This window comes from Rhinatrema bivittatum, chromosome 15 (genome assembly GCF_901001135.1).
Source record: "Rhinatrema bivittatum chromosome 15, aRhiBiv1.1, whole genome shotgun sequence".
Lineage (NCBI taxonomy): Eukaryota > Metazoa > Chordata > Amphibia > Gymnophiona > Rhinatrematidae > Rhinatrema > Rhinatrema bivittatum.
Window position 1 is genome coordinate 75,879,063 of NC_042629.1, and position 14,954 is coordinate 75,894,016.

Consider the following 14,954-nt stretch of genomic DNA (forward strand, 5'->3'; position numbering starts at 1 on the left):
AGACTAATAGTACTAGCAAGAGGGAGGCTGCATTTTAATCCATTCACAGCTGTGCAAATGCACCTCATTCCTGCTATGCAGCACCCCTTGCTATTCCAGTACCAAGATCTCCATACACAAATCTCCCAATGCACCTTGCTCTTTCCCTGCAGCACCCCCTGCTATTCCAGTATTGAGATCCCCCCCCCCCCCAGCTCTGCCAATGCACCTCACTCCTGGTCTGCAGCAATCCCTGCTATTCTAGTACTGAGACCCCCACACACAGCTCTGCCAATGCACCTCACTCCTGCCCTGCAGCACCCCCTGTTATTCCAGTACTGAGACCCCTACACACAGCTCTGCCAATGCTCCTCACTCCTGCCCTGCAGCACCCCCTGCTATTCCAATACTGAGACCCTCACACACACACACAGCTCTACCAATGCTCCTCATTCCTGCCCTGCAGCACCCCCTGCTATTCCAATACTGAGACCCTCACACACACACAGCTCTGCCAATGCACCTCACTCCTGCCCTGCAGCACCCCCTGCTATTCCAGTACTGAGACCCTCACACACACAGCTCTGCCAATGCTCCTCACTCCTGCCCTGCAGCACCCCTGCTATTCCAATACTGAGACCCTCACACACACATAGCTCTGCCAATGCACCTCACTCCTGCCCTGCAGCACCCCCTGCTATTCCAGTACTGAGACCCCTACACACAGCTCTACCAATGCTCCTCATTCCTGCCCTGCAGCACCCCCTGCTATTCCAATACTGAGACCCTCACACACACATAGCTCTGCCAATGCACCTCACTCCTGCCCTGCAGCACCCCCTGCTATTCCAGTACTGAGACCCCTACATACAGCTCTGCCAATGCACCTCACTCCTGGTCTGCAGCAATCCCTGCTATTCTAGTACTGAGACCCCCACACACAGCTCTGCCAATGCACCTCACTCCTGCCCTGCAGCACCCCCTGTTATTCCAGTACTGAGACCCCTACACACAGCTCTGCCAATGCTCCTCACTCCTGCCCTGCAGCACCCCCTGCTATTCCAATACTGAGACCCTCACACACACACACAGCTCTACCAATGCTCCTCATTCCTGCCCTGCAGCACCCCCTGCTATTCCAATACTGAGACCCTCACACACACACAGCTCTGCCAATGCACCTCACTCCTGCCCTGCAGCACCCCCTGCTATTCCAGTACTGAGACCCTCACACACACAGCTCTGCCAATGCTCCTCACTCCTGCCCTGCAGCACCCCTGCTATTCCAATACTGAGACCCTCACACACACATAGCTCTGCCAATGCACCTCACTCCTGCCCTGCAGCACCCCCTGCTATTCCAGTACTGAGACCCCTACACACAGCTCTACCAATGCTCCTCATTCCTGCCCTGCAGCACCCCCTGCTATTCCAATACTGAGACCCTCACACACACATAGCTCTGCCAATGCACCTCACTCCTGCCCTGCAGCACCCCCTGCTATTCCAGTACTGAGACCCCTACATACAGCTCTGCCAATGCACCTCACTCCTGCCCTGCAGCACCCCCTGCTATTCCAGTACTGAGACCCCTACATACAGCTCTGCCAATGCTCCTCACTCCTGCCCTGCAGCACCCCCTGCTATTCCAGTACTGAGATCCCCTCCCCAGCTCTGCCAATGCACCTCACTCCTGCCCTGCAGCACCCCCTGCTATTCCAGTACTGAGACCCTCACACACACAGCTCTGCCAATGCTCCTCACTCCTGCCCTGCAGCACCCCCTGCTATTCCAGTACTGAGACCCCCACACACAGCTCTGCCAATGCACCTCACTCCTGCCTGCAGCACCCCCTGCTATTCCAGTACTGAGACCCTCACACACACAGCTCTGCCAATGCACCTCACTCCTGCCTTGCAGCACCCCCTGCTATTCCAGTACTAAGACCCCCACACACACAGCTCTGCCAATGCACCTCACTCCTGCCTTGCAGCACCCCCTGCTATTCCAGTACTGAGACCCCCACACACAGCTCTGCCAATGCTCCTCACTCCTGCCCTGCAGCACCCCCTGCTATTCCAGTATTGAGACCCCCACACACAGCTCTGCCAATGCACCTCATTCCTGCCTTGCAGCACCCCCTGCTATTCCAGTACTGAGACCCACACACACACAGCTCTGCCAATGCACCTCACTCCTGCCTTGCAGCACCCCCTGCTTTTCCAGTCCTGAGACCCTCACACACAGGTCTACCAGCGCATCTCACTCCTGCCCTGCATTAACAAAAAAACTCAAGCGTAATATTAGATTCTTTTCTATCAATTCAACCTCATGTTAATGTTGTTGGAAATGCATTTGGGAAATTGCTTTCTTTAAGGAACCTAAAACCTTTTTTAGATACTAAGGATTTGCAAACAGTGGTTCAGGCTCTTGCAATGGAACCCTTAGATTACTGCAATGCTTTACTGTTAGGCTTGCCATTCTCTACAATTAAATCTTTGCAACTGCTGTAAAATGCAACTGATTACAGGACCTACATTTATTTATTTATTTATTTATTTAAAGAATTTATATACCGGGGTTCCTGTATAGTATACATATCACCCCGGTTTACAAGGAACATATTATTCCAAGTCTTCTTATTCAGTTTGGGATTACTTTTAAGGTTCTAATATTGATCTATAAAGCACAAATGGTCTGGGGTTGCTGGGCCAGAAGCCTGGAATTCATTACCGAAGGAGATGAAAAGTGATCCATCGTTGACTGGTTTTAGCAGGAAATTAAAGGCCTTTTTATTTACACAAGCCTATTGTAATGATTATACCTATAACTGATGCTCAGCAGAAGAAAGGTTTTCAAAAGTAAGGTTTGATTCTGGATCTATTTGGCTAAGAATTACCTTGTTTATGGCCCGGCAGGGTGTAGATCGGATGCTTACTGTTAGTTTGTTATATATAACTTGTTTTATGTTTTAGGATGTGTTCAGATATGATCTTTGTAATATTGTTGATTTTATGTGTATAAGTTATTATGGTTTTATTATTTCATGATTGTTATTGATTTTACCAGGTTTCCTGTTTTGTTTTTTTTTTAGATTTTTACATGTATTCTGTAAACCACCTGGAACTGCAGATAGGCAAGTTCACATTTTGTACATAAATAAATAATCCTTGCTAATCCAGTTCTGGTCAATAGTATCTGACCTATTTCCCTCACCTCTGAGTCCTGATGCCTGCATTTATTTATAAATAAATTAAACCAGTTGGTGGGTGTGGCTTGCAATCTAGGACATCTTGTGTGTACCATTTTATGACGGATCCTAGCCTAGCTTCTGATGGACAGAATCAGGACTGTTGTCCCTATGCTCTGCAACCAAACTGTGTGGTCCTTGAAGAAAGCCAGGGGACAGTGCAATCTGAAAAGTGGAAGTCTGGTTAACAACAATCCATCATGAGGAGCAGTAACCGTGTGAGAGCTGAACATGCAGAGGGGGAAACAGTGTTGGACATGCATAGCCCTGCCTTGCTTTCCCGCAAAGACTTACCTCCCAGGAACAAGCCCTTCCACACAGTTTCTTGAGGGCATAGTGTCGGTTATATGTGCTTATGCAGGTTGGCTTCACTCTCTTCCCCTCTGCCTCTACCTTTTCTCTGCTGGTCCAATGACTCTACTTTGGAAAATAAAAATGCAAAGAGATATGGGTGTTATTTAATAACGACATTGTCTATAGACACAGAATGGGGTACAATGTGATTAGGTTTCAGCTTAGTTACTCCAAGTTCTGAAGCCACTCTCCCAGTGCCCAAACATCCATAAAAATTCAAACAAAACTCGGCGGCTATGAAGGTAGAAAAAGCAACTTTATTTACTACTAGGCAAGCAGACCACGCTGAGTACAAGAGCAACTGGTTGGTGATAACAAAAATACATGCCATTAAATCTTCTCTGAAGAAGGCAAAGTGGGAGCCAGCTGCTCAGATCCCTGGAGCGGCTTCCAGAGGGGCTAATCAGGGATGGTGAGGACATTCACTGCTCCTGCGCTGGGTCCTGCGCACATGATTATTGCACTCACCTTTTCTCAGACAAAACACATGATGGGCCACCATGGATATTTTGAGCAAAAGTATGCAAACCTGAAAGAGCTGGAAAGGAATTAACTTCCTGCAACTTCGGGAAGGGAGATAATTTTTTACTTACGGCTTTTCCCTGCGATTTTTGTTTGCTTTTCCAGAAGTTGCAGGAAATTAAATCCCTGGGGCAAAGAAGCCCAACCAAAAACTGGCTTGCAGGTTTATCCACTCCTTTTGCACAAAACCTTAATCAGGCCTGAAGGATACAGCAGCTCTCCCTCGTAACATGGGATCTGCGAAAGCAAAGCAAGGACATTGGATTCTTCTACCAGACACAAAAAAGGGATTCTCCTGCTCAGTGTGACACAGAAAAAGCTACTTTATATTCCATATATCACAGAAGTGATTTTATACTTGTATATGGCCATAGTTTAGAAGATGACGCTCAACCTAAAAACTAAACATATACAGGGCTGTGTTTGTAAAGTACAGGCCTAACTTCCTGAGGCTCTGCAGGGGAGCATGGATTCATTGACAATGTATGGAAAAGTCGCCATTTCTACCTCTGTGAGGTGGCCTCTATCCCCAGTCCTCGCAACCTACATGTGCAGCAGGAGAGGGTTTTGGCTGTGTGCAATAAGTGTGTGTGGTGTGAGAGCCCATTAAACCACTATAAAATTTCAGTGGTGAGGTTTGGATCTTTTTTTGGCCCTCATAGAACAACATCATAGATTTCAGAAATGCTTTCAGGGTGGCCATGGGCTAAGCGCCACACTGTGACACGGGCTCAGTTTCCTCGTCTGCGGCATCCACTGCACCCGCTGCCTTCTCGAGGGCGAGCCTCATGGCCCTGGCATGGTACTGGCTTGGGGCTAAGCTGTACCGGTTGATGCTGAGTTCAGAGGAATACTTGCCACCCGAGATCCTGGACTGGAGCTGCAGCGTGAAGTCTTGATAGGTGAGGGCAGACAGGGTGTTGCAGCCTTTTCTGGTCAATGGAGATTTGTTTCTCAGGACTCTGAGAGGATGAGGAATGGGGAGAGATTGCTCCATCAGCAGAGGCACAGCCACAGCGTGGTTATCTTTGTCCGGCTCGTCAGGGAGTGTCTTCTTAGTCATACATAGGTTGCTGACTGGAGATTCCATCCTGCCTTTGAATTTTTCAGAACCAGCTTTGAGTTCTAATATCTGGACATTGGGCAGTGAGAGGGTAATTTTCTGGGGAAACCTTTTTGGGTTGGGTTTGGTTGCATTGCTGATCCTTGTGGAGGCGACTATTGCCTTCTGAGGCCTATCCAGCTCCTTGGATGCCTTCAGCACTGATTCTATGTCACCCTCAGGCTTGGAAGATCTTTGGATCTTGGGGGCACTCACAGATGGTTTAAGCCGTGTGAATTTCAGGCTTTGCTCTGGAAATTCCCCATTATACAGCAGCACAAAACTTCTCTGTGTCTCTAGCGGTAAGACACGCTGTCCTTTCAGGCTTTTGTGGAAAATCTCCAGAGACAAATCTAGGATGCAAAAACAGGCATAATGAATTACTCAATTCCAGTATTTTCCTTCCCAATTTAGTACAAAAGAATGACTTAACGGCATTGTCCTGACCCTGTAAAAAGCGGCTACCATCTGACTGAATTCTGGAAGCCTTCTCTATACATTAAAAAGTTCTACAAGGCTACCTCTCTGAGGGCAGCTGTACTGCGAAGGCTCCCTGTTTTACAGATCAATATATTCTGTCTATATGGCACTAAACATTACTAAAGAATGCATTCCTCAGACAACTAGCAGGTGACTTCAGGCTCTCAATGCTGGACTTGTGGTACTTCCACAAACCCATTCATGTAATCAGGACTGGAATGGGTTATCTGTAATGACCTGCAACCATGACTCCTGGATTTGTTTGTCTTTTGGCATCTTGTCCCCAGCTAATAAAAAGTGCTCACCCAGGGTTTCGTTCACCACAGAAGGGATAATGTCCTTCAGCACCTGGCAGTTTGTATGCAGTGCCGGATTACAGTTCATTTCCAGAACCCACACCTGCAAAACACAAGGATTTACAAAGAGCAGCAAAGTGTCCTAGAACAGCAAAGCAAAAGCTCATCCGACGGTGCACAGAGTGAGGCAGCCCTGGTTTTACCCCTTGCATGCAGATTTAGATCTGAATTCCCTACCCCTGCATGAATCGAATCGGCCCTGAAGCTGAAGGAACTGAATCAGAGACTTCCTTTTCAAAATGAAATGTTATTTGTATCCACTCCTTAAACTAGGACTTATAGTGCCCTGGCTGAGAGAGTATGTGATACACACACACATATACCCACTTCTGCCAAATTATACTTCAAAACAACAAACTAAAGGGTTCATGACTTTCAGAGGCACAAAGAAGAGCCAGCTACCTCCTCACCAAAATACTCATTTCCCTTTTCCCTAAATCCCTGGCTGCTGAATATGAAAGAAAAGAAACATGGATTAGATATTCAAAACCTAGCCGGTTATCTAAGTTAGCCGGATATTGAGCAACATGGCTATGCTGCTCAAGTCAATAGCCCCTTAGCAAGCCCCGCTTGGGTGGAGAAGTCATATCCGTTTGCTGTTATCTGACAACTTATCCAGCTAAGCAGCCCCACCTCCATCTGCCGACAACTTATCCAGTATTTGAATATTGCCTTCCTTGATTTTATATATTTGCAATGTCCTTTGGAATTGGCACAGTACCCAGGAGGATTTTAGTAAAAGGGTGGGTACCAGCAGAGGGCGTAGGAGCATCAGAGATGATTTTCTGAAGCGCCAGCACAGTCTCTCTCTTGGAAAAGCCAGAGAAAAAGCAAGTGTGGAGGCCCTCAAGAAAGAAACACATCTGTAAAGGCAGGGGCCATTAATCCATTCTATCACTGATAGTAGAAGCCCGAAAAGTCTGCACCAGAAAGCAAGAAAGGAATGGCAACTCCTTTTAATACAGGATCATCCATGCTGTGTGCACCTCAGCAGTGCTCTATAATGTGAAAGAGAAGGAATAAGGATCATCCATGCTGTGTGCACCTCAGCAGTGCTGTATAATGTGAAAGAGAAGGAATAAGGATCATCCATGCTGGGTGCACCTCAGCAGTGCTCTATAATGTGAAAGAGAAGGAATAAGGATCATCCATGCTGTGTGCACCTCAGCAGTGCTGTATAATGTGAAAGAGAAGGAATAAGGATCATCCATGCTGTGTGCACCTCAGCAGTGCTGTATAATGTGAAAGAGAAGGAATAAGGATCATCCATGCTGTGTGCACCTCAGCAGTGCTGTATAATGTGAAAGAGAAGGAATAAGGATCATCCATGCTGTGTGCACCTCAGCAGTGCTCTATAATGTGAAAGAGAAGGAATAAGGATCATGCATGCTGTGTGCACCTCAGCATTGCTGTATAGTGTGAAAGAGAAGGAATAAGGATCATCCATGCTGTGTGCACCTCAGCAGTGCTCTATAATGTGAAAGAGAAGGAATAAGGATCATCCATGCTGTGTGCACCTCAGCATTGCTGTACAGTGTGAAAGAGAAAGAATAAAGATCATCAGTGCTGTGTGCATTTCAGTACTGCTGTATAATGTAAAAGAGAAGGAATAAGGATCATGCATGCTGTGTGCACCTCAGCAGTGCTGTATAATGTGAAAGAGAAGGAATAAGGATCATCCATGCTGTGTGCACCTCAGCATTGCTATATAGTGTGAAAGAGAAAGAATAAAGATCATCAGTGCTGTGTGCATTTCAGTACTGCTGTATAATGTGAAAGAGAAGGAATAAGGATCATCCATGCTGTGTGCACCTCAGCATTGCTGTATAGTGTGAAAGAGAAAGAATAAAGATCATCAGTGCTGTGTGCATTTCAGTACTGCTGTATAATGTAAAAGAGAAGGAATAAGGATCATGCATGCTGTGTGCACCTCAGCAGTGCTGTATAATGTGAAAGAGAAGGAATAAGGATCATGCATGCTGTGTGCACCTCAGCAGTGCTGTATAATGTGAAAGAGAAAGAATAAAGATCATCAGTGCTGTGTGCATTTCAGTACTGCTGTATAATGTAAAAGAGAAGGAATAAGGATCATGCATGCTGTGTGCACCTCAGCAGTGCTGTATAATGTGAAAGAGAAGGAATAAGGATCATCCATGCTGTGTGCACCTCAGCATTGCTGTATAGTGTGAAAGAGAAAGAATAAAGATCATCAGTGCTGTGTGCATTTCAGTACTGCTGTATAATGTGAAAGAGAAGGAATAAGGATCATCCATGCTGTGTGCACCTCAGCATTGCTGTATAGTGTGAAAGAGAAAGAATAAAGATCATCAGTGCTGTGTGCATTTCAGTACTGCTGTATAATGTAAAAGAGAAGGAATAAGGATCATGCATGCTGTGTGCACCTCAGCATTGCTGTATAGTGTGAAAGAGAAGGAATAAGGATCATCCATGCTGTGTGCACCTCAGCATTGCTGTATAGTGTGAAAGAGAAAGAATAAAGATCATCAGTGCTGTGTGCATTTCAGTACTGCTGTATAATGTAAAAGAGAAGGAATAAGGATCATCGATGTTGTGTGCGTCCATTTTCCTTACCCATCGCTGTACACATTAGAAAAACAGATGCTCGTAAAATTGAGTGTCCATTTTCCTAACCTGCTGACGGCCACCTCTCCTGGGCTTCCACTGCCAAGGAAGCGCTATGGGCACAATTTTCCCTAGCGCCTCCTTTTTAGCGCAACCCCTCATTTAAATATTGTATTGTGCTCCCAGGAGAGGTGGCTGGGCGCACGTTAGGAAAGCAGGCGCTCAACACTGAGCAGCCATTTTCCACACGTCTTTACTATATTGGCCTGAATGTGAATGAGGAAGAGGAGGGATTATTGTGGAAAGGGTGTGGAACCCTGGTGCTGAGAGTGCGTCAGCCTAATTAACCTGCCAGACCTCCCTTAAATGGTTTGTGTGTGTGCAAAGACAGTTTATATGGCAGCATACAAAAGCAGAATACTTGGTATATCAATATTTAACAAGCCATGTCATCAGCTGGTCAGTACAAGAAAGACCCAGATTTGCAAATATTTAAAGACATCCTGGATGGGTACCATTTGCAGAGTCAGAGGATCTCAGCCTTTTAATTAAGCACACAGGGACTGGCACAAGAGAATGATACTGGAGCTCCCCGTCTATTTAAGGCTTATGTGCAGCAGAGTTGCTTGCCAATGCTGCAGAAAACAATGAGATGAAACTGGAGATGTGCTAGTCACAAGGTCTCTGCCATTTACTTGCCTTCCCATTCACTTCCTGGACAAAGGGACCTTTGTCCTCAAAGCTCGGGCAACCTGGCAGGAATTCATTTCCCCGCCGATTCTCTGCTAATGTGACTGTGTGTTGGCATTTGATTGGCCCCGTTTCTGCTAAGCAACAAGCGTCCAAAAGCACAACAAGCAGAGGCCTAAGTGCAGCTAGAGCCAGCACTTTCCTGCATCGCCACTGCACAATGGCTCTGATGCGCAGCTCCCTCCACATGGGCCGACTCTGCTCTCTGCTGCCACTTAAAGCTGGGACCCAGGGCTTCTCTGTCTGACTCTCTCGTCACCTTCATCCAGTGTCCTATGAAGGAGTTGTCTTTACCTCCAAGTACAGGGATCTCAGACCCAGTTTAGTGAGACAAGGTAATGCAGGTGTACAGGCACGTGCTGATGTACACACTCACTGTCTCTCCTTAGTGAGGGGAGTTTCAGAAGAGCTATGGCCACTCACACCACCACCCTCATGTCCCCTTCTCTCAATGAAAAAAAACCCAAGAACTATGGAGCCCAGCACTGGACGACTCCTAGAAGTCAGCTTTAGAGGAAGCATTCACTTCCAATAACCAGAGGAAAGAGGCTAAACACATCCATAATGGCTTGCACATGCACAAGATCTGTTGGAGGTGCAATAATGCTTTACTGGATTTGTCCTAAAATACTCACTGCTACTCATGAGTGCAGAAAGCCAACACTTTGTCTCTTCACAAACAAAGAGGAGAGATTAGAACGCATGTAAATAATATTGTATTGTACCTTAAACTCTTCATCGATGAGGAAATCGCAGCCAATGAGGTCAAAGTAACCTAATTTGCATTCCAGCTTGGATTTGACAGCCAGGAAGCACTGCATCATGATCTGCTGCATTCTCTTCTGCGAGGAGAACAAGAACAGGCTTAGCTTCTAGCAAGGAGCCAGTGCAAGACAAAAGGCAGAAGCTGGTCAAGACGACAAGAGCCCGACACCTCTCCCACTTTACACTCCCTAAGCCTTCTCAGCATTTGCAGCCCAAACTCCTGTGGGCAATGTCACTTGATGGTTTTCTTTTATTAGAAATAAGGGTCTGGAGACATGGGGGAGGGGAGTTGCCACTAATTTCCCAGTGCATATTAATTGTATCAGTAAAAGCAGAACTTTACATAATGAAGTAGAGTGGATAAAACAGATAAAAACAGCAAGAGGGAGACCAGTGGCAAAATCCAGCAAGATGGCTTATCTGGGTCGTAATTAGAAGAAAAGAAGCAAAGCTGGGCCTCCCGATTCCTAGGATGGGCTAGGTTTTTAAGGACTTGAGGTTGAAAATCAGTTTGGGGGCTGTGCCCATTTATCTGCACTAGCAAGAGGCATTCCCTGGGGCCAGTGAAAACATTTCCAGGTGCCCTCTTGATTTCTGAAGGTCTGGACGTGGACATCCATGCAGAAAGTGGCAGCATGCACACATGGGGCAGCCCACGAAGCCACATAAGTCCAATCTGAAGCTTTGGGCTATTTATGACTAATTCCACTTCCATTCTGCGAGACTGGCTCAACGGGACAGAAGTGGAATAAGGTAGCAGAGGGTAAACGTGCCAGGAAGGAACTGGCACTGGCACCTTGCTTGCTAAGAGAAAGCGCTCAGGGAGCTGTTGACATGGTGAGGAGAAGGCATGCTGGGCTCTCTGGAGAGATGCAGCCCTACCTCCCAATTACAGCTGTGCCTGCATGTACTCACCGTGAATAAGTTCAGGACCCAGTCCTCAGGCAGCCCCGTAGCCACAAACTTCTCATTAATGTACATGTTAAAGCGCTCCATGCTCCACACCGTGTCCTCCTTCATTTCTTTGTACTGTGGGTGCTTCTTCTGCATGTACTGGTGGGTGGAGGCAGAGAGGGCAATTACTTCTACTGGGAGAAAGTATTGCCAGTTGCCCCTGGAGATGGGGCTGCACTAGGCTGAGTGACTGCCACTTCAGAGACTAAGGCAATGGGCTGACACAGACAGCACCTCAAAGCTCACTCTACCACTGTAAGGCCCGGGAGCCCTAGCTTTGACCCCCTGACTCTCTCCCCCACCTTTCCTGGTTTCTATCTGCACTGCATTTCTCTTGGTATCTGAGCTCCTATGCAATTTTAACAGCCTGGGAGCTCAGGTACCGCATGGTTCAAAGTTGCTGTAAGGCCTCGTGCCAGAAGAAATCAGAATGGTTGATCCAGAGGGGGGTCAGAAGGGGAGAGGGAAGGAAGCAGCTTGGAGGGATGGGGGTAGGAGTTGAGGCTGCCTGATGGAAAAGGCAAAAGGGTATTGAATCTGACTGGGAGAGTGCTGGAGGGGGAGAGAGCATGAGTGTTGGGGAGATAAGCTGGAGGAAGAGTGTGGGGAGGAGGGAGAGAGTCTGGTGGAGCTGGGCTGAGGGGCACGCAGAGAGTGGCAGGGAAGCAGACTCATTTACAATACCAATTGAATTACTATACAGTTAATTTGAAATTCCCAGTTAGCACAGCAGTAAGAAGCCAACGTGTGTGGCTCATGGCCTTGTTAAAGATAGGTAGTCACGAGGCCTCGGTGGTTAGGTCAGCGGACGGAGGTTTCTGCCAGGAAGAAGAGCCATTCTTTAGCTGTGAAAGTGAGGGAGCAGGGCTGAAGGTGGAATCTTACGCCAAATATTTGTGCTTAGCAGCCGAAGGCTTCTAGTACTGGATGATCTGGCAGGGCCGGAGTTCTCTTGTTGAGATAGGTACTCTGAGGTCTGTTTACTCATGCATTTGAAGATGAAGTCGAGAGCTTTGGACTTTATCCTGCTTTTGACTGGGAGCCAGTATAACTGATGCAGTATTGGTTTTATGTGCTCGGTTGCTTTCGCTCCTACCAGAATTCTCACACCTGCAGGTGCTTTATGCTTCACTGGGAGATGCTGTGCACTAAAGAGCACATCTGAGAAGCTGCATCATTGGAGGGGGGCATCAGGGTGCTGGAGGCTTCGTCCAGAGACGTCCTGGCTCTCACATGCTAAATTATCATCAAGACTTCCTCTTTTCTTTCTTTTTGTTAACAACTCCTTTTGGTTACTGGGGAGATTGGAAAGGATGGGCCCAAGATGGGATTACAGCGATTCTTTAATGCCCTGTATGCTTTTCTATTTTTTTAACTGCTGATCATAGAGTAAGCCCCAGACTCCTGAGGTCTATCCACTAAGATCAGTTTGCTGCGTCCATGTAAAACATTCCGCCTACAAATCTGTCATACCTAGCTAGGCCCTATAACCTTATATCTCAGTAATCAGTTTTCTATGTACATAAGAAATTGCCATGCTGGGTCAGACCAAGGGTCCATCAAGCCCAGCATCCTGTTTCCAACAGAGGCCAATCCAGGCCACAAGAACCTGGCAATTACCCAAACACTAAGAAGATCCCATGCTACTGATGCAATTAATAGCAGTGGCTATTCCCTAAGTAAACTTGATTAATAGCAGGTAATGGACTTCTCCTCCAAGAACTTATCCAAACCTTTTTTGAACCCAGCTACACTAACTGCACTAACCACATCCTCTGGCAACAAATTCCAAAGCTTAATTGTGCATTGAGTGAAAAAGAATTTTCTCCGAATAGTTTTAAATGTGCTACTTGCTAACTTCATGGAGTGCCCCCTATTCCTTCTATTATCTGAAAGTGTAAATAACCAATTCACATTTACCCGTTCTAGACCTCTCATGATTTTAAAGACCTCTATCATATTCCCCCCCCTCAGCCGTCTCTTCTCCAAGCTGAACACCCTAACCTCTTCAGCCTTTCCTCATAGGGGAGCTGTTCCATCCCCTTTATCATTTTGGTTGCCCTTCTCTGTACCTTCTCCATCACAATTATATCTTTTTTGAGATGCGGCGACAAGAATTGTACACAGTACTCAAGGTGCAGTCTCACCATGGAGCGATATAGAGGCATTATGACATTTTCTGTTTTATTAACCATTCCCTTTCTAATAATTCCTAACATTCTGTTTGCTTTTTTGACTGCTGCAGCACACTGAGCCGACGATTTTAAAGTATTATCCACTATGACGCCTAGATCTCTTTCCTGGGTGGTAGCACCTAATATGGAACCCAACATTGTGTAATTATAGCATGGGTTATTTTTCCCTATATGCATCACCTTGCACTTATCCACATTAAATTTAATCTGCCATTTGGATGTAATCCGACTGGAAATTGGGTGGAATAGAAATTATTATAAATAAAGAAATACAATATTAACTGTATATGAGTGTAGCAGAGGGCTCTCTCTTTCATGTCTTGGCTTTTCAGTGCCTCCCCCTGGTCTGGCACAAGACTGTTGTCATTCATGTCCGACTACTTCACAATACCACAAGGAATGGACTGTGCACAGGGAGCCTAACATAATACTTCTGGCAGGCAAACAACCATGCACAGCTCTGAGGGGAGGGTTGTGAGAAGTTCGTTTCACGACCTAATTAATCCCAGAGTCAGCTCAAAATCATCTAGCAGGTGATGTTATGAATCCAACGCAGGGGCTATGTGGTTCCCCAGGTGACAGAGTTCCCCTGCTGTAGCCTTATGCAAGAGCCAAGATACATTGCAAAGATCTATCACTCAGCTTCAAAAACCCCAAAGAACTTGTGTGCGAGGCAGCGGGATATTATCATGCTGTTACCAAGCCCCCTGCTTTACTCTGCTTGTAACAAAGATTACAGCCAATTCTGATCGCCGCATCTCAAAAAAGATATAGTTGCGATGGAGAAGGTACAGAGAAGGGCGACCAAAATGATAAAGGGGATGGAACAGCTCCCCTATGAGGAAAGGCTGAAGAGGTTAGGGCTGTTCAGCTTGGAGAAGAGACGGCTGAGGGGGGATATGATAGAGGTGTTTAAAATCATGAGAGGTCTAGAACGAGTAGATGTGAATCGGTTATTTACTCTTTCGGATAATAGAAGGACTAGGGGGCATTTCATGAAGTTAGCAAGAGGCACATTTAAGACTAATCGGAGAAAATTCTTTTTCACTCAACGCACAATAAAGCTCTGGAATTTGTTGCCAGAGGGGGTGGTTATTGCAGTTAGTGGTTAAGGCCCAAACAGCCTTAACCACATGGAACCATATCACCGAAGACACAGCTAACAAACTCTGCCCTTTAATAACTAAAGAGATCCAGCCTTCCACAAAAACTAAGCAACCCTGGTACACCCCTGAACTAAAACTACAAAAACACATTCTCAGAACACAAGAAAAAATATGGCGCAAAGACCCATCTGCCAAGCAACTCGCCAAATACAAAACCCTACTACACGACTCCAGAACCAACACCCTCAAAGCCAAACGTGACCACTATGCCTCCAAAATCCACGACTTTCAATTCAACCCAAGAGCCCTGTTTCTCCCTTATCTCGAACCTCACCAAGACATCCCCAACGACTTCACCATGCGAGGACCCTAAAACCAAATGCAACCTACTCGCCCATTATTTCCACAATAAGATTGCCACTATTGCATCCCGCTTTCCTCCTACGCCCCCACCGACCAATTCTACCCCCAAAGTAATTGACTTCAAAATGGACACATTCGAAAACACCTCCCCCTCTGAAATCGCTACTATACTTAAGAAGATGCGTCCCTCCTCCC

The 14,954-nt window shown here is 46.4% G+C and overlaps 1 protein-coding gene across 21 annotated transcripts in view; it reads right to left on the bottom strand.

The window, feature by feature from the left end:
- TTLL10 (tubulin tyrosine ligase like 10) overlaps nucleotides 1-14,954 on the bottom strand; it is a 307,814-nt gene that overhangs the window by 90,411 nt on the left and 202,449 nt on the right. For 9 of the 21 annotated variants that reach the window (XM_029578076.1, XM_029578075.1, XM_029578077.1 and 6 more), the window contains 4 exons: nucleotides 11,057-11,194; nucleotides 10,102-10,218; nucleotides 5,993-6,086; nucleotides 3,821-5,560 (listed from right to left, as the gene is read on the bottom strand). In XM_029578076.1, the coding sequence (XP_029433936.1) occupies nucleotides 4,812-5,560; nucleotides 5,993-6,086; nucleotides 10,102-10,218; nucleotides 11,057-11,194 (1,098 nt within the window). In that variant the 3' untranslated portion in view covers nucleotides 3,821-4,811. Of the gene's footprint in view, nucleotides 1-3,523; nucleotides 3,650-3,820; nucleotides 5,561-5,992; nucleotides 6,087-10,101; nucleotides 10,219-11,056; nucleotides 11,195-14,954 lie in introns of those variants that run through there. The other 12 variants (XR_003852780.1, XR_003852781.1, XM_029578078.1 and 9 more) reach the window with 8 other exon arrangements.